General features: G+C 30.6%; 1 protein-coding gene and 1 long non-coding RNA gene across 6 annotated transcripts; one reads left to right on the forward strand and one right to left on the reverse strand.

Moving 5' to 3' along the window:
- Positions 1 to 246: 246 nt before the first annotated feature.
- On the reverse strand, positions 247 to 892 carry LOC105793512 (uncharacterized). The gene is made up of 2 exons (XR_001133459.2): positions 750 to 892; positions 247 to 469 (listed from the first exon to the last, which is right to left on the reverse strand). It is a non-coding gene; the product is annotated as an uncharacterized LOC105793512 (long non-coding RNA).
- Positions 893 to 3,948: 3,056 nt separating this feature from the next.
- On the forward strand, positions 3,949 to 9,526 carry LOC105790248 (inactive beta-amylase 4, chloroplastic). 5 transcript variants are annotated; one of them, XR_008198769.1, is made up of 10 exons: positions 3,949 to 4,257; positions 5,123 to 5,251; positions 5,493 to 5,739; positions 6,100 to 6,320; positions 6,426 to 6,503; positions 6,564 to 6,735; positions 7,197 to 7,450; positions 7,977 to 8,038; positions 8,861 to 8,929; positions 9,161 to 9,341. XR_008198769.1 is itself a non-coding variant. In XM_052634972.1 (10 exons), the coding sequence occupies exons 1-10, from the start codon at positions 4,082 to 4,084 to the stop codon at positions 9,311 to 9,313; spliced, it is 1,620 nt and encodes a 539-aa protein (XP_052490932.1). In that variant the 5' UTR covers positions 3,949 to 4,081; the 3' UTR covers positions 9,314 to 9,526. The 5 variants fall into 5 exon arrangements, 4 of the variants coding, with proteins under 4 accessions (XP_052490932.1, XP_052490933.1, XP_012473200.1 ...); XM_052634972.1 differs by having other exon boundaries at positions 7,918 to 8,038; positions 9,161 to 9,526; XM_052634973.1 differs by having other exon boundaries at positions 3,951 to 4,257; positions 6,576 to 6,735; positions 7,918 to 8,038; positions 9,161 to 9,526.
- Positions 9,527 to 20,045: the final 10,519 nt, after the last annotated feature.

Consider the following 20,045-nt stretch of genomic DNA (forward strand, 5'->3'; position numbering starts at 1 on the left):
CTCCTCCATACCCTCCATCTTTAAAACTGTTGCAAACATACTATTTTGGTAAATAATGATATTGGTATATTATTTAGGTATTTAATTTTTATTTTTGTATTATCTATGTAAAAAAAAACAGTCTAATTTTTATTTTTGAATAAATTTAAACTTTTATTGTATATTAATAACTAAAATTTTAAAGACACTTTTGTCTTTTAAAAATTTATATAATAAAATTGTAATAGCCTATTTTTGCCCGGCCCATTCAAAATAAGACCAACCCAAAATCATTTACACAGCCCAAATTAAATACAATTGAACCCAAAAAAACTTGGGCCAAGTTAAACACAATTACAGGGCCACATGCCCCACGTTCGGCAGCCTCCACATCGCCCATGTTCAGCCCTCCGAGCGCACGAACGCACAGCAACTGCCCACGTCGCTTCACCCACGACCAGTAGCTTCGCATAGCGCCGTTTCCACGTACCTGCAACAGGTTAAACCACGAAGAGCATGACTGAAAATAGGGCAAAAGTTGTAAAAACTATTATTTTGCTGTAAAGATTCGGCTATAAAAGGCCATTTGTTCTCTGTAATAGGGGTTAGACAAATGTTGTAAAAAACACTGGAAATACAAAAACAAAGAATCAAAAGCAGTTTTTAGAAGGTGATTTGTTTTTCTTCTCTTCGAGATTTCTTCTCACTGTTTTCATTTTTCGTTTTTTAAAAGAATAAAAAGAAGAATAAAGAAGGAAAGGGGCACTTACCTGGGTTCGGGCACTGGTTTCGAGCGCCGTGCGCGGCGGCTCTAGGCGGCGGTGGCATGAAGGGGCTAGGGTCGAACCCTAGCAGAGAGCCACCTCTTTTTTCCCCCCTCAGCTGATTCTAAAAAAGAAAAAGAAGATGAAATGAAAATGTTTGTTTTTTGAAAGAAATTTTGGTTTTAAGACTAAAGTAAAACGACGCCGTTTGGTGAGGGTAGGATCCGCACGTCGACCCAACCCGCAAACAGGGTCCGCGCGTTCCTGCCCTGGATGGGAAATTTTTGCAAGTGGTCCCCTTGTTTTTACAATGTGTTCAAATTATAATTATTTTTTTTTAAATTTCTACTGCACGTTTTATTTTTGTTTCAAATTGGTCCATTGCTGCGCAGTGTTTTGGGTTGTTTGTGAAATTTTCCTTTTGGTCCTCCACTGTCGATTGCGTGTTCTAATTGGTCCATTCGCATTTTATTTATTTATAAATTTGCCCCAAATATCTGATTAAAGTTTAAATTAGTCCTTTTTTGCTATATTATATTATTTGTTATTATTATTATGATTATTGTTGTTATATTATTATTATACTTATATATACACACGCATATGTAGGTTAATATATATATATATATGTATTTTAAATGTTTTTAAATACATACGTATACTTTATATATTTTATTATTATTTTATTCTCATAGTTTTATAAATATATATATACACATATATCCATTTATATTTTATAATATTCATACATTTTCTATATTTTACATTTTATACATATATATATATATTTTTATAATATATATATATTCATACACCATTCAAAATATTATAAGCATTTTTTATATACCTGTATATCCATACTTTCATGATCTACTAATATATTATGTTTATACATTTTTATGTTTATTATTTCTAAACTGTAAGTATATTTTATTATTGATTCATTTTCACGATTTTTGAATACATATATATATGCATTAACATTTTATCATGCTTTCAAAGAACATATATTTTGGTTTTGTCAAAGCATTAAAATCATTTTTTTAAATTTTTAAATATTTGACATTCATGATTCTCGAGAAAGATCGTGTCCTAACTTACTGGATTGTGATTATTTTTCGATGAATTTAGAAAACCAAGTATTTATTTTGTAATAAATTCACATATTTCAAATAAAAGCTTATTCTCGAGAATTCAAAAATGTTGGGTCCTAACTTACTGGTCACGACGTTTTGTCATATCGAAATAAGAATTTCTAAAAAATAGTGCAATATTCGATATTTGGGAGTTTCTAGGAAATTGAGCCCTAACGTATTGGGTTCCGATTTTCTTTATTAATCCTAAATAACCGAGAATATTCTTTATTTAAAGTGCATAAGTATAAAAATCATTTTCGGGAACTTAATTTGTGGTGTCTAACGTATTTGGCATGACATGTTGCTTTCTTGAAATGAATATTTTCTTTAAAAGCTAAAAAGCGATATCCAAAGTTCAGGGATTTTGAGAAATTGTATCCTAACGTATTAAGTCTCGATTTCTTTATTTAACTTGAACATTTGATTATCCTTTTCAGATTTCATCATTTGAGTTTTTAAAAAAATCTTTTTAACCCTCGACACTAAGACATTAAATAATCAATTTGGTATCGATTTTTGGGCGTTACGAGGGTGCTAACCCTTCCTCGTGCGTAACTGACTCCCGAACCTGTTTTCTCAAATTTCGCAGACCAAAATCGTTTTTAAGGTGAGCCGATCACACCTCGATCAAGGATCGGTAGCGACTTCAATTTTTATTTTTTTAAAGTCGAAAATAAATTTTTGTTTTCAAAAAATAGTTTCGACAAAAATAATGTAAACCGCCATTAAAACGGATTAATCAGTTCCAATTGACAATCATTACATAAGTTGCTACCTATGCTAATGTTGTTGCTTTTTCTGAAAATTTTAGTGACTGGACAAATATGGGGTGGTACTGTGGTAGGCTCATTACTTTTTAATTATTAATTAAAAAACTTAGAAATTAAAAGAATATATATGAAATTTATAAAAAAATAAAATTGAATATTAAATAAATATAAACGTAAAAAAATGTTAAAAGTTTAGAAATTAAAAAATTAATTTAAAAAATTGATTAGTCAACTCTTAGTAAAAGGGGTTTATTGATCGAGTAACTCTCATTCAGTTAATTGACCTAATTCACTTTAGGTTGAGCTTAAGCTTAGATTTTTCAATTTTAGATCAACATGTTTTATTATTAAAATTAATATAAAATATAAAAATAATTATAATTATATATTTTTATAATTAAATTCAAATAAAATGTATTTAAAATGGAGGATAATATACACTTAATTTAGCTTGAATTCATCTCTTTTGATTGTTGCAACAATAACGATGATAGTTAAAGTAAACTTCAATTGACACTTATTATTTTCTTTTATAGGTGTCGTGATTAATTTAAAAATAGATAAAATTCAAAATTATATACGAATTTTGGCTTAATGTGTAATTTTATATATGGATTTTAATTTCGAGTAATTTTACACATGAAATTTTAATTTGATTCGATTATCATACAATATGTTAAGAAACGTCAATGATCGTAGTTAACTAGTGATACGCCGATGATGAGCACAAGAGAAACAAGGTAGAGGAGCAAAGGCGATAGCTAGGGCACGAAAAAGAGAAAAGAAAATAACCGGAAGTAACTTTCATTAAATTGGTAAAAAAGTATTATTTTAAATTATAACTATAATATATTTATACATCAACAGTTTAGTCCCTAACCAATTAACAGTTTCTAGTTAGATTACAAACTAAAATACTAACTAACCAGTGACTATCTACTAGCCTTTCAACAAAATAATTATTAATATAATTATCGATATAATATTATTTTATGTTACATATTGTATATATAAATAATTATATTTATTTAATATAAAAATAAATTAATGTATTTATTTATTTTAATTATGTATGATTGAATCAAAATTATGAATATGATTTTTTATAAAAAAACAACTTGAATATCATGATAGTGGCAAAAAGAATTAGGGATAGTAAATCATGTCAAATTTCAAAATGTTTTGAATTTCAAGGGCATAACTGCAAAACTGCCCATTAAACTTTGTATAATATACATATTATAAAATAAAAGGAGGAGAATTTTTTTCCTTTAAAAAACCAAGAAAAAAAAAGTGTAGTACTAACATTTTTTTCCCTTAAAAGGAAAAAAAAAATAGAAAAAATAGCTTTCACAATTATTATTTTTATTATTTGATATTTTCTTTGTGCAAAACCAGAGAAATTGATGAGAAGAAGAAGAAAAAGAAAAAGATGGCATGCAAGTGTGGAGGCTACTACTACACTTTGAACGCAAAGGCGAGCTTCGATCGCGACTTAGCGAAAACGCGAAAGTTTCTTCTGCGAAACGTTTCGGTGATCCGCATGTTCACGAGCGGATTCTTCCGCAGTAAATGGCGATCCATTGCTGGTAAACGTCGCATCTTGAGGTCGGTGACTGATATTTTTCGTTTTATTTTATGATTTCTAACTTTTTCCTGTTTGATTACCGAGAAAATTGTACAAAATGAAAATTTCGATATCCGTGCTCTTTTTCCTTTTTTTCTTCTTTTTGCTTGAATGTAATTAGTCTTAATAACCGAAGAGCTGATTGGAAGCGTTTATTTTAGGAGAAAATTTGGGTTTGTCGTATCTTAGAGCTGTACATTGCAGTTAATGTTTCGTTGGCGATAAAAATAAGAGAGCAAGGAAAATTGTTGAATTGATAAAAAGCGGAATCTGTTTTTGTTAGAGCTGAAAAATTAAATTAAGTGACGATTTTTTAGTTTATCTAATTCAGAAGAGAGAAATCGTAACCATTCAGCTCTGACAAGAAAAAGAAAGAAGAAAACACTTGTAAATTGTAAAGCTATATTATCAAATTTCGAATTTAGATATGAAGCCAATTAACGATTAGGAGGATTTGTCCGTTTTGATCAGATTTGAAGGCAATGTAACGGGGAAAAAGATGAAAATGATTTTGTGGAGTCTTCGGGTAGTTAGTATACTGTTTTCTTTAAAAACAAAGCTCATGTTTCTGGTTTTTACTGAAATGGAATTATCTTAGTATGGTGAAGTAAGCATGTGGTTTTGTTGTGGCTCAAGTGTTTCTAAGTTCTATGATACTTCTTCTTCTTATTCCTTTTAATTTCATTGGAAGAGATTGATTCTGTTCAAACAAGTTACTGCTTAGGTTGCTTGGATTGCAGTGATGGGATATTACTTGGCAAACTAAACAAAATTTAAAATTTTATGGTTTTCTTTTTAGCTGAATTATATACCTTGCTCTGATGTAGAAGTACTGATTTCTTGCAGCATGGATGCTCGAGAGAAATCGAGATCGACGATACTGGAATCATCAAAAGATAAGAGGGTGCCTATTTTTGTAATGATGCCTGTGGATATATTCACTCTTGATGCCTCTGGGTGTCCAAGAATTAGAAAGTAAGGTTTAGGCATTTCATCTGCTCGATTATCAATATATTGTATGGTTCAGCTTTTCTAAAAGGGAGGTAGACTCAATGTCTGCCTCATACTTTCCGCTATAAGGATTATATAACCACCTTGTCCTAATTAACATTCTCATTTATAGGATTTTTGTTTTTGATATCTTAAATTTTGGATATTATGCCTTGTTTTGCTTTCCAAAATAAAACGGTTTTTGATTTGGTCTTTGTTGTTTCAGACTCAAGGCCTTAACTGTATCTCTAAAAGCACTCAAGTTGGCAGGTGTTCATGGAATTGGAGTTGAAGTCTGGTGGGGAATAGTGGAGCGTTTCTCACCTTTTGACTACGATTGGTCTCTGTATGAAGAGCTGTTTAAATTGATTTCTGATTCAGGGCTGAAGTTGCATGTTGCTTTGTCTTTTCACTCAAATATTCACTCAACTCATGGAAAAGGGGGTGTGAGTCTACCACTGTGGATTTTGGAGGTTTGCCATTTACTTGTTATCTTCTAATGGAATTGTCACAGAGTAAGAATTGCACTGTCAATTTACTAAGGTTTTATTTTGGTGCAACACATTAGACTGGTAGGATTCTTGCCATCCTATCTGTTGAGTGATTTAATAAATTCAGATGGCCAAACTTACATTTTTTACTCAACCACCAGTTCCATTTGCTAGGTGATCTACTTTTGTTATCCTGTAAGTGAGACTGCATTCTATCTTCCAATATGTCTTAAGCTACTTCATTGAAAAGCTTATGAGATAGGAAATTCACTAAGAGCACCTTATTTATAAATTATATTATCGTACTGCTAGCTAATATATTTTTTTCCCTTTTGCTGTCAGATTGGTGATGTAAATAAAGATATATACTATAGAGATCAACAGGGGTTCTCCAACAATGATTATCTCACACTAGGGGTGGATCATGTTCCTCTGTTATCTGGGCGGACTGCCCTCCAGTGTTATGAAGATTTCATGCTTAGTTTTGTTAACAAATTTGAATCCTTTATTGGAACTGTAATTGAAGAAATAAGCATCGGTCTTGGTCCTTCTGGAGAACTTAGGTACTTTATGGTTCTTATGTTATTCTTTTCCTTTTTTTTTGTTCAGTCTATGAAGTTATTGTTGAAACATGATTATGAAGTCATTGCATGATTGTCTTAGTGCAGGTATCCTGCTCATCCTTTTGGTGATGGTAGATGGAAATTCCCTGGCATCGGTGAATTCCAGTGTTATGATAAGTACATGTAGGCATAAACTGTTTCCATCCTAATACAAGGTCAGGTGTTTCATTATTCTCAAGATAGTTTTGCTTGCAGGATGGAGGACTTAAAGATGGCTGCATGCCGAGAAGGAAAACCTCAATGGGGGGACAAAGGGCCACAGAATGCTGGCTGTTACAACAGTCTTCCATCTGGGGTGCCCTTCTTTGAAGAGGGAAAGGAGAGCTTTCTATCTGATTATGGCCGTTTCTTCCTGGTACTATGCTTTATCTGTAATATTTTCGTACCAGATTTATGTCTGTACATTGTGCAGGTTAATATTCTACAACATTCATGCACCAATATAATATGTACTGCTACCATGCATTAACTTATGGTATTCAAACCGTCCATTTGAATTTAATCCATTGACCAGATATCTGCAATATAGAAGAGTGGTGCTGAATTTACTGACTGTCATATTGAGAGGTTATTTATGATCATTGCTACATTTTTATTTTCTAAGTTACTCGTCTACTAAAATGGTAATATATGGGGTAGAGCTCCTTTTGGCTGGAGCTCATAGTGATATACAAATAGGTATGTATTTATTGGGGAAAGTGCGTGATAACATCATGTTTTCAGAAATCCAATATGCAATCCCCAGCCTCAGATTAAACATGATTATGGAAACAAACTTAGCATTTAAAAACCATACTTGGGAATGATCTTTTGCAGGAATGGTACAGTGGTAGGCTGATTTGTCATGCAGATGCCATTCTTGCAAAGGCAGCAAAGATACTGAAAAAATACCAAGAAAATGAGCAAACTTCTGTTATGTTGGTGGCTAAAATTAGTGGAATTTATTGGTGGTACCAGACTGTATCACACCCTGCTGAACTTACTGCTGGTTACTACAACACGGCTCTGAGAGATGGTTATGATCCAGTTGTCTCAGTGTTGTCTCGACATGGAGCTGCTTTGCATATTCCGTGAGAATTTTATCTTTATCTAGTTCTTTTTTTATTTTTTTCATTTTCTTCTTTACCCAGATGGATTTCTGTTTGGTTGGGTTTCCTCTTCAAAAACTTTCTGCACAATGCATTATTCATTTAATGACTGAAAATAGTTTTGGTGCAATATTTGGGGTGAACTTATACTTGCTCACAGATTTCAGTGGAATGATTGACATACAAGGCTGTGAATCTCATATCCACCTTTGAGTCTCCGTAATGAAACTAATTTTTGTAGAAACTTTGGAACCAATATGTTTCTATCATTTTGCGGATGTACCAAATCTTGAGGTTAAAGCTTACAAGATGTAATATAGATGTTAGGGAATAGCAAGCATCAACAATTGAAGTTTTTTTTTTTTTTTCTGTTCTTTGCTTCTTCATTGTGCCCCTCCTCCTCGTCCTCCTCTCTGTTATCTAAGTTTGATCATTTATATTGGTTGTAGATATTTATCCATTTCCATCCTGCATTTTCATTTCTTCAACTTACCTTGTAGCTGCTTAGAGATGATGGACAGTGAAACCCCACCAACCTATCTTTGCAGTCCTGAAGGATTACTGAAACAGGCATGAGTTCTTTTTTATTGACAAAATTTTCTTTTCTTCTTTGACCAAGAAATATGTGATTTTAGTCATTGCCATTTTAGCTGCTTAAATCTACAAATGGTACTGTTCCATGACTTGAATTTATCTTGTAATTGATTAAAGAAGTTTATGTAGTAACATGTTTTGACATTCCCTTCATGCCTATTGCAGTGGGTATTATAATTTGGTGTAGACCTGTCAATATTCCTGTTGTGTTTATGTATTTTGTTATGTCATATTCATTTTAAGCTGTTTTATATTTATATAAATTTTGACATATAGATTTTAACACATTCTTACTAAAGTTCTTGTTATTTTTCATGTAGAGTGTTTTTTTGTCAAACTTAATTATTTCCAGTGGCATGTTGGATATTGACAAGACTTATTTGATGCTATTTTTTAGTTACTGTTTTGCTGAAATATGTTTACAAGTGTAGCCTCTCACCATATGCCCCTTGAAAAAGAAAAGAGAAAAGATTATCTTGTTCCATCTCCATGATTTTGTGACGAGTGAACCTGAATCTGTGTACATTTTAGGGCTTAATGGGCTAATGCTTAAGGCCTAATCCCTTTCCAGACATCAAGAAACAGTTCTGTTTTCACCTTCTATGACAGATATATAGAGAAAACATCTGGTTGCATGTTATAAGGAAGTTTAAATGAAGTTGGTAAAACTGTATTACTATTATATATGATTTAACAGCTAAAGAGTGTCAATACCAGATGCAACTTGTTTCATTAGTCATTCCTATGCTTCTCTTGTGCCAAAACCTAATTTCTTTGACCTTCTGACTTTCAATGCAGATGCAGTCTGTTTCAAAGAAAAGGATCGTTAACTTGATTGGAAGAAATACAACCGAACGACTTGACAAAGTAAATATCATTCTATCTTAACACAATATTTTCTACCCTTCAGCTTAATAATAAGATTTAATTGTTTTTTTGGCAATGATTAATATGGTACTCGTGATGGCTTTTAACTCTCAGGTTCACAATTAGTTTAGTACTTGTCCTTTCCCAGTTCCTTTGAACTTTCTGTTGCCGGTATTTTCTTTACTAGAATGACTCATATTTTCTCTTTCATTCTCTTTCAAACTCTCGCAGACTGGACTATGGAAGATTCGTTCAAACTGTTACAATCCCCAAGCAGAAGTTGTAAGATCATTTACTTATTTCAGAATGAATGATAGTATATTTAGGGTTGAAAATTGGAATAACTTTGTACCTTTTGTCAGAATGATGAGCACCGATTTGTAATATACTGTTTCAACTGTCTACCACTTTACTAAGCTCATTAAGATAACCCTGCCCCTATATTTTTTTTTACCTGACTGGGGGATGGGGAAATTGCAGAAGCTTTTGTGGTCTTGTCTTATATCTGGTTATACATCCTTTCCTCATTCATTTCCAGCATTGATATTTTTAGATGTTGGAAAATAAATCCAAAAAGTATCAAAAGGTTCACCAAAATTTAAGGAAGATGTTGGTTTTGCCACAGTGCTTGATGCTAGTATAACTTTGTGGAGCTTCTTTTCCAGAAGGTGTGAAAAATGATCATTGAGAATCATATCCTTCTGATTTTCAATCCCAGTTCTTCCACTCAGCATCTAATAGCTTTCATGTTTTATGACCTGGTTGAAAGTTCAATTATTAACACATGGAAACTCATAGATTCATTTTTGAAGTGGTTGATGGACATGGTATTCAGTACTTAGCTTATTTTAGGAGAGAGATTCTATCAAATAGCAATGTTTCGTTAAGTTTTTTGCTTCTCTTCTACTCTTCAATGTTCGTAGGCCATGTTGTACTAAAGGCACTTTGTTTATTTTGCTATTAGTCTTTCTATATTGTGGTTAATATGAAAATACCAAAATGTTGTATTTCTGTAGCGTGTTCCAATTCTTCATTTTTCTTGAAATACTTGTATCAAACACATATGAACCTGGCCTTTGGCAAATAAATTGGAGGCAACTGTGACTTGCATGTATTTCTCATCATCGTGATTTGTTGTGATGTAGCATATAGTTGTTAGAGATTGTTATCAATGTTGGAACCCTATGTGTCAACAATATGCAACCGTGCAGTGATCAATCCACACATCCCTTGAGCCAAATATTGAGATCCTATCCCTATCAGGACAACAGCTTATTGCATATTGGGGGATGACTGATCCCACACCATGTCATGTCCTGAAGGTAAGCAATAATGGATATAGATGTTATGTATGATTAAATATTCACATTATCTAAGGTTGTGCATGATCTGCCTGTTATTTGGATAATGTATCCTCTCCTGTCGATGTCTATGTTGGTTCGGAGTTGTCTTACTTACACTTCCTTTGGTAGGAAAGAAAGAAACGGGTGAGAAAACAATTTAATCTAATGGTTGAACTACATTAATGTGCTATTTTGTAGCTCAACTATTAGATTAAAACATTTTCGTTCTTTATCTGACTTTTCTTCATCCTACCAATTGAAGCTTTAGGCTTACAACTTTATGATGATCAAAGATGATCCTTAGATGTTTGTTGAGAAGAAGAAGAGGTTGGAAGCTTGAGTGACAGTTCAAACGGTGGTATGCAGACATCCGTAAGAGAGAGGTTTACGAGTGTCAAGACCCCAGGTTAAGAAAGGGGGAGAAGAATAATGCTTCTCCTTCTACCTTTCTAATTAACCAGAGACACTCATAAACCTCCCTCTTACGGCTATTTGCACACTACTGTGTGAACTGCCTAAACCTTCAAACTCTTATCGACAATTTTCTTTAGTGGCTGCATGACATAGTGTTGCTAGAGTTGGACGTAACTGGATCATCATTATAGTATCTACATGAACTTCACCGTCTGGACCCCCGTAGGTATTTTTTCCCCGAGCCCTATTGTATAATCAGCCAGCCTTTTCCGATCGTCATTCCATTCAGGGTCTCGCCTATAGTGTAACCAGATCTTTATATGCCATAGCATAGCATAGAAACCTGGGAATTGAATGGTGCTGTGAGAGTAATTTTTGGCGTGAAATTTCCATTTTGTATATTGCTTTTACTGATCCCAGTTTTATTTTAATTGGTTCGTGTCAATCTGTCGGGGGATTCTTTTTTTATTTCATTATCCTGGCTTGGGTTGAACTGGTTTAGGCAAAGCTTGTTTCACTATTCAAACTAATATTAAAAATTATTTTTTTATCTATTTTATTAATACAAATTTAAACTGAATATATTCAGTTTTACTTTATTAATTGTTTAATAATAAACCCTTGATTCTAAAAACCGAGATTGTCATAAGGCGTTTATGGATATTTCTTAATCTCTCGGAACTAGCAGCATAAATAAATGAGATGTTTCTATCATCATTTTCAAGCGATTGAAAATAAAGAAAAAAAACAGAATATTCAAAATAATTGCATCACATTATGGGTAAACTATAAAAAGAGTTATTTTTGTTTGTCTCAGATTACGTTTTAGTTATTTATGTTTGAAATATTACGTTTCAGTTATTCACGTTGTTTTGTTACGAAGTGGACATTTTACCGTTAAGCTTCGTTACTTCCCTAACAGTGGACTTACGTGGCGGTTTAAATGAGTTTTAAATGCCAACTTAGATGTCTTATGTGGTAGTTTAAATTAAAATTTATTTAATTAAAAACTTGTTTTCATTCCAACAACTAGAAATTTAAGTTGGCATTTAAAACTTATTTGGATTGTCATGTAGAATTATTATAAGGGAGATAATAGAATTTAACGGTAGAGTGACATTTCGTAACAAAACGATAACGTAAGTGACTAAAATATAACATTTCAAACATAAATGATCAAAATATAATTTGAGGCAAACAAAATGACTATTTTATAGTTTACCCTAACATTATTTCATCTAATTTTATCGTATGTGACTATGAAAATGAACTTCTTTCTTGCAAAAGAGAAGTTTTTTATTTCATCTGTTCCATTACTTGAATTTGACACACCTTACATCACTATTTTACTAATTTTTCAAGGGCTAAAAATCTCATTTACTTAATTTAAAAATTTTGGATACCTATTAAGCATATATAACAGTATTTGGTCTCGCTTATAGGATTTAAAAATTACTAATAGTGTATCAGGACACAATTTACCCTTTCTTTTTCCAACATGATTCCTTGAAAAAAAAAGCAAACAGTACAATCGAGCAGGCCTGAAAGGAACCCGGATAAAAAAACATAAGAAAGGGGTTCAAAAAAGTCGGCGCCAAGATCGAAGAGGTGAGCAAAAGAGTGACCAAAGTGTTCGAGGGCCAAAGCATATGCACCATCAACAGCACGCGTGCTTCCATGAAAGAGGCCATGTTGATAGCAATGCTCAAACCATGGAAGCCGGCTAGAACCACCAAAAGATTCAGAGTGTTCTAGCTCTATGTAGTAGGAGAGACATAAGGGACTCGACAAATATTTATATGGAAGCCGGCATAGCATAGAGTCTCACGTGTATAATTGCATCAAATTAAGATTTATGTATACAATTGTACATTAAATTAAAATTTATGTATAATTTAGAACTTATCCCTACTTTAATTTTTAATTTAAGCCAAACTCATCCTTGAAGTTCAAAATTTTAAATTCTTGATTAGCATTGATATTGAAGTCTTAAAGACTAAGAGAAACATGATTGTTTTTATTTTATTGGTATAAATGAAGTCCAAGACTCCAAATCCTGATTTATTTAAAACAATTTATTGAATATCACATTTTAAAGGTGACAGTTTTAATCGATTAAATCAAATTTTAAATTCAAATTCAACTTTCAAAAACTAAAACTTAAGCAAAACAAAACAAAACCAAACCAAAGTTAAATTAATCTTCATTCTTAAGTATGTTTTTCAACTTTGTATTTTATTAAATTTAAATGTGACTAAATTATAAATTTTAACATATAAATTTTAACTTGAGGATGTGGATTTAAGCATATTGAAGCGTTTATTCCCCAATTTAAGGGTTGTGATAGGCTATAGGTAATTTTACTTTCACAATTAAATTAGATTTTTAAAAAATCTATAACTCTTTCTTATAATTATTTTTTATAAACTAAAAATATGAAAAAAAAAACCAAGCAAAAGCTTAATAAGTCATGATCATCTCTATCCAACTTTGTACATTAATTAATTAAAATGTAGATGAAATTAAAGATTTGTCAACATGCAGCTGCAATTGTAACTCATAATCATCTTTGTTCAATCTTATACTTTAACGAGTTAAAATGTAAATGAAACTATACATTTTTCAATACACTATTTGAATTTTATTACATAAAAGTATTAGGTAACCTTCAGCGTATTGAGGTTTGAATTGAGAGGCGAATCGGGGAGATGGCAGTCCCTTAAAATAGAAAAAAATCTCATTTAAACTCTTTTATAATTTATAAAATTTTAAATTAGTAATGATAAAATTAAACTTTGGTCCTCCTAAAAATAATAAAAATTTAATTTAAATTTTTAAAAATTATAAATATATAAACTATTAAAATAGTAAAATTATATTTTTACTATAATAAAACATACCATTTAATTCTGAACCCAAATTTTTTTACTTTGCCCTATATAAATCCTTTTTAACGGAAAAAATATAAATTAGAAAATTGACAAAATCAAATCAAGGTTAAATCATAATTCATAATTGTCTCTTTCCTACCTTTTAACATAATGCGTTAAAAATATAAACGAAGTTATAAAATTTCAAAGGCATATTCTTTAATTTATGGTTAATATTACTTAGTGTAGATTTGGATAGGTGGTGCGATGCATTTAATTTACTTTTTATCTCACGTTACAGTATCACTACAATATCTAATCTCACCTCCACCGCTGATTTTACAGTAAATGTATCGTCCATCCAAACCCACCTTTAAACTAGTTAGGAGGCATAAAAAATATTTGAAAACACAATCGAAATATAAAAGAAACTAGGAGGAATGAAAATATATATTTCATTTTAAATAAATTAAAAAAAATTCAAACTCCTAAAAACTTATGCATTTTGTTATCATTTTCGATTAGATGATCCACTAATTCAGGTGGCGGAAGATTATAAATGGGTAATTTTTTTATTGGAGATTGGGAATAGATGGACTTTCTGTAGGACCATTTACTGACAGGATTTATCACCATTTTAGCGACTTTGGTGGCTTGGTCAATTACTCAAGATTAGCAATTATTTCATTTCCTGATGCCAGCAATGTAAAGTGGTCAAATATGGTCATTTTCTTCTTGAGATCTTTTACTTTTTTTTTTCATCATGTGAGAATTCGAATTAATTCTCGTTTATCTACTTCTATCCATGGGGGGGGGGAGAAACGTTTGTACTCGACTACAAAATTTATTTTATACATTACAAGTGGTTTCATTTTTCTATTAATAGGAGTATTAGGTCTCAGTTTTTACGGTTCTAATGAGCCAACATTAAATTTTGAAACACTAATCAATCAATCATATCCTATCACACTGGAAATAATATTCTATATTAGATTTCTTATTGCTTTTGCTATCAAATCACCGATTATACCCTTACATATGTGGTTACCGCATACCCATGGAGAGGCCCATTACAATACTTGTATGCTTCTAGCTGGAATTTTCTTAAAAATGGGAGCATATGGATTAATTCGATAAATATGGAATTATTATCTCATGTGCATTCCATATTTTTTCCCTGGTTGATAATAGTAGGTACAATGCAAATAATTTGAAGCGTAGAAAACCAAACAAAAGTTAAATCTTAACTCTTAAGCATCTCTTTCTAATCTTAAAAAGGTGTAGTTCGAGTTTTAGCATGCATAAGTTTTTCTTATCTTAAATTTATGACTTCTTTATTGAGATTTATTTGAGTAAACTAAAAATTTAGACGTAACCAAAGTAGAGTTAAATATTAACTCTTAAACGATTCTTTCTAATCTTACACCATGATGAGTTAAAATATAAATGAAATTATAGATTTTTAAGGCATGTTCTTTAGATTTTACCGTTAATGTTTCCTTATACGAGAGTGGTCAATTGGATTCTCTTGTATTACTTTATTTTGTCTGAACTTAGAAACAGGTTAGCCGGCTAATTGGTCTTGGAATTTAGATATTAAAATTTAAGTTTGATCTATATTTTGAACGCGTCTAATTTATTAATCAAATTCTCTAAATATCGAATGAACCTTTAGATTTAAGCAAATATTTAGAATTTAAGTAGGATCGACCTTCATAAGAGTGCAATCTCAACCTTAAAACATAATTATAATTGTATCAATTAAGACTTTAACTTTTAAATTTGAGCCAAATCCACCCTTGATATTGAAGTCTTAAAGACTAAGAGAAACATTATTGTTTTTGTTTTATTGGTATAAATGAAGTCTGGTAATCCAAATCCAAATTTATTTAATACAATTTATTGAATACCACATTTTAAGGGTGACAGTTTCATTAACTTTTAAATTCAAATTCAACTTTGAATAAACTAAAAACTTAGCCAAACTAAGCCAAAATTAAATTAATCTTAATTCTTAAGTATCTTTTTTTCAACTTTGTATTTTATTAAATTTAAATGTGAATGAAATTATAGATTTTAACATATAAATTTTACAATTAGCATCGCCTAACTTGAGAACAATCTAGTTGGTTGAGTCTTAATTCAATTGGCATTAGCACTGTTGTAAGTGCAGGAAGACGTGGGTTCACGCGTGTTTATCCTCCAATTTAAGGGTTGGAATGAGTTATGGGCAGTTCTAAACATTGTAACAACTTAGAAACTTTCAGATACTTTCAACCTTCAACATAATTATAATTGTATCAATTAGGGATAAATCTCAAAACTATATATACATGAACTATGGTTTAATGTGCAATTACATACAAGAATTTTGATTTGATCCAATTAATTATATTTATCTAATATAAAAATAAATTGATGTATTTATCTCTTTAAATGCGTATGATTAAATCAAAATTAAAATTTCAAGTATACATTTGAACTACAATTAGAGTTTCACGCATACAATTACATTTAATTTGAGCCAAATCCACCCTTGAAGTTCGATTAAATTCTTGATTAAAGCATTAAAGACTAAGAGGAACATTATTGTTTTTGTTTTATTGGTATAAATGAAGTGTAGTTTCCAAATCCAAATTTATTTAATACAGTTTATTGAATATCACATTTTAAGGGTGACAGTTTCAACTAATTAAATCAAATTTCAATTTCAAATTCAACTTTGAATAAACTAAAAACTTAGCAAAACCAAATCAAACCAAACCAAAATTAAATTAATCTTAATTCTTAACAATCTTTTTTCAACTTTTTATTTTATTAAATTTAAATGTGAATGAAATTATAGATTTTAACGTATAAATTTTACAATTAATATCATCTAACTTGAGAATGATGAATTAAGTATCAATATATCTAGTCGATTGAGTCTTAACTTGGTTAGCCAGTGCAGAAGGACATAGGTTCTAGCATGCTTAAGCACATTTACCCTCTAATTTAAGGGTTGAGATGGATTATAGCAATTTTTCAGATACTTTCACAATTGCATTAGATTTTTTTTAAAAAAAAATCAATATATCTATAATTCAATTTTATTATCTATAACTCTTTCTTATAAATTTTTTTTATAAACTAAAAATATGAAAAAAACCAAGCAAAGGTTAAATAACTCATCATCATTTCTATCCAACTTTGTACATTAATTAATTAAAATGTAGATGAAATTAAAGATTTGTCAACATGCAGCTGCAGTTGTAACTCATAATCATCTTTGTTCAGTCTTATACTTTAACGAGTTAAAATGTAAATGTTTGAATTTTATTACATCAAAGTATTAGGTGCCCTTCAGCATATTGAGGTTTGAATACGGAGGTGAATTCGGGGAGTTACCAGGTTCCTTTATAAATTATAAATTTTAAATTAATAATAATAAAATTGCACTTTGGTCCTTCTAAAATAATAAAATTTGATTTAATTCTTTAAAATTATAAAATATAATCTATTAAAGTAATAAAATTACATTTTACTATAATAAAATATATAATTTAATTTTTGTCCCAAATTTTTTTCTTACTTTGCTCAATCCTAATATTTACAACTTTTTTTATCATAACATTTTTAACGAAATATATATACGATTAGAATATGATGTATTTTACTTTGAATAAATTAGAAAATTGATAAAATCAAATGAAGGTTAAATCATAATGATTTAATTAATAATTGTGTCTTTCCTACCTTATAACATAATGAATTAAAAATATAAAAGAAGTTCAATGCATATTTTTTAATTTACGGTGTGGTGCGTTTAGTCTTTTTTTTTTTTACGTTACAGTATTTAATCTCACCGTTACCACTATTTTTATACTAATTGTAGGTAGACGCGTCGCTCATCCAACCTCATCCTTAAACTAGTTAGGAGGCATAAAAAGATATATGAAAAAAAAAGGAGGCATAAAAAGATATATTTTATTTTAAATAAATTAAAAAATTCGAACTCCTAAAAGCCTATGCATTTTGTTATAATTTCCGATTGGATGATCCATTAATTCAGGTGGCGGAAGATTATAAATAGATAATTTTTTAATTGTTGATTGGGGATAGATAGGCTTTCTATAAGGCCCATTTTACTGACAAAATTTATCACAATTTTAGCGACTTTGGTGGCTTGGCCAATTACTCGAGATTCACAATTATTTCATTTCTTGATGCCAACAATGTATAGTGGTCAAATAGGGTTATTTTTTTCTCGAGATCTTTTACTTTTTTTCATCATGTGGGAGTTCGGATTAATTCTCGTTTATCTACTTCTATCCAGGGGGAAGAAATGTCTGTACTCGACTACAAAATTTATTTTGTACACTACAAGGGGTTCCATTTTTCTATTAATAGGAGTTTTGGGTCTGGTTTATATGGTTCTAATGAGCCAACATTAAATTTTAAAACATTAGCTAATCAATCATATCCTATCGCACTCGAAATAATATTATATATTGGATATCTTGTTGCTTTTCCTATCAAATCACCGATTATACCCTTACCTATGTGGTTATCAGATACCCACGGAGAGGCCCATTATAGTACTTGTATGCTTCTAACCGAAATTTTATAAAAAATGGGAGCATATGGATTAATTCGATCAATATGGAATTATTACCCCATGTGTATTCCATATTTTTTCCTTGGTTGATAATAGTGGGTACAATGCAAATAATTTAAAGCGTAGCAAAACCAAACAAAAGTTAAATCTTAACTCTTAAGCGGTTCTTTTCAATCTTAAAAAGGTGTAGTTCGTGTTAGAGGTGTGCATGGGCCGGGCCAGGCTAAGCTCAACTAAAAATTCAGGCCCGTTTGCTAGGCCTGAGCTCAGCTAGAAAAATGGGCCTAAAATTTTGTCCAAGCCCGACTCGGATAAAAATGCTAAAACCCGTGCCCGACCCATCCCGCCCATATTAATTTTTATATTATTTTAAAATATATATAATACATAAAAAATACTAAAAATATCAAAATAAATATTTCCCAATAAATTGAAAATAAATTTTTAAAAATATGTATACTTGAATAACACTAAGATAGATGCAACTTAACAAGCAAATACCTCTAAAATAATAAAAAAATTAACAAATGTCTTTAAAATAATAACAAAATTAACAATAAAATAAGTTTTATACAATATCCAAACAATAACAACAAAATAGTAGCAACATAATAGTAAAATGGTCGCAAAATAGGGAGAAAACAACAAGAAAATAATATTAAAAAACAAAAAAAGTAATTTTTTTGTCCTTCAATGAATTCGGGCCGAGCCTAGGCAAAAAATACCTTACCCAAAACCAGACTCGTTTTCTAAACAGGCTTTATTTTTTTGTCTAAACCCTCCCACATTTCGGGCGAACTTTCGGGTCGGGTCGGGTGGCCCGACCCATGAGCAGGTCTAGTTCGAGTTTTAGCACGTGTAACTTTTCCTTACCTTAAAATTATAGACTTATTTGAGTAAACTAAAAAGTTAGACTTAACCAAACTAAAGTTAAATCTTAACTCTTAAACAATTCTTTCTAATCTTGCACCATGATTAGTTAAAATATAAATGAAATTATAGATTTTTAAAGCATGTTAGTTAGATTTTACAGTTAATGTTTCTTTATACGAGAGTGGTCAATTGGATTCTCTTGTATTAATTTATTTTGTTCGGTACACTAAGTGGATATGTGTCATTTAAGGGAGAGTGGTCAATTGGATTCTCTTGTATTAATTTATTTTGTTCGGTACACTAAGTGGATATGTGTCATCTAAGGGTGAGTAAACTTAAACGGTTCTTTTTAATCTTACACCATGATGAGTTAAAATATAAATGAAATTATAGATTTTACCGTTAATGTTTCCTTATACGAGATTGGTCAATTGGATTCTCTTGTATTAATTTATTTTGTCCGGTAAACTAAGTGGATATGTGTCATCTAAGGGTGAGCAAAATTCGATTTGAAAAACTCGATAAATATTCAAATTTTGAATCAAATAGTTCGAGTTATTAAAGTTAATCGAGTTATTCGGATCAACTCGAATAAAAAACAAATTTTTTGGTTTAACTCAAATATGAATTATACAATTCAAGTTATCCGAAAATTCGAATAAGAAAAAGTAAAACTACATTGTTTTGATAAATGTTTTTCCATTAAGTTAAAAAGCAAAACCATTATATTGTTTAAATAATCTTTTATTTTGTCTACTAGTTAAATAATTGGTCTATGTAAACGCAACATTAAGTATAAATAATAGGATTCGTTAACTCGACTCGATTTGACTCGAAATTTTTTAACTCAATTTGAAAAAAATTCAAATTGAGTTCGATTGTTAAAAAAGTATTCGTCAACTTGACTGACTCGAAATTTTTTGACTCAATTCGACTCGACTCGATCGAATGCTCACCTCTACTGTCATCAAGTCATTCTTTCAATATCATTTGTGGATTCTAAACGCTCTGCTAAGTAC

Source organism: Gossypium raimondii, chromosome 8 (assembly GCF_025698545.1).
Source record: "Gossypium raimondii isolate GPD5lz chromosome 8, ASM2569854v1, whole genome shotgun sequence".
Taxonomy (NCBI): Eukaryota; Viridiplantae; Streptophyta; class Magnoliopsida; order Malvales; family Malvaceae; genus Gossypium; species Gossypium raimondii.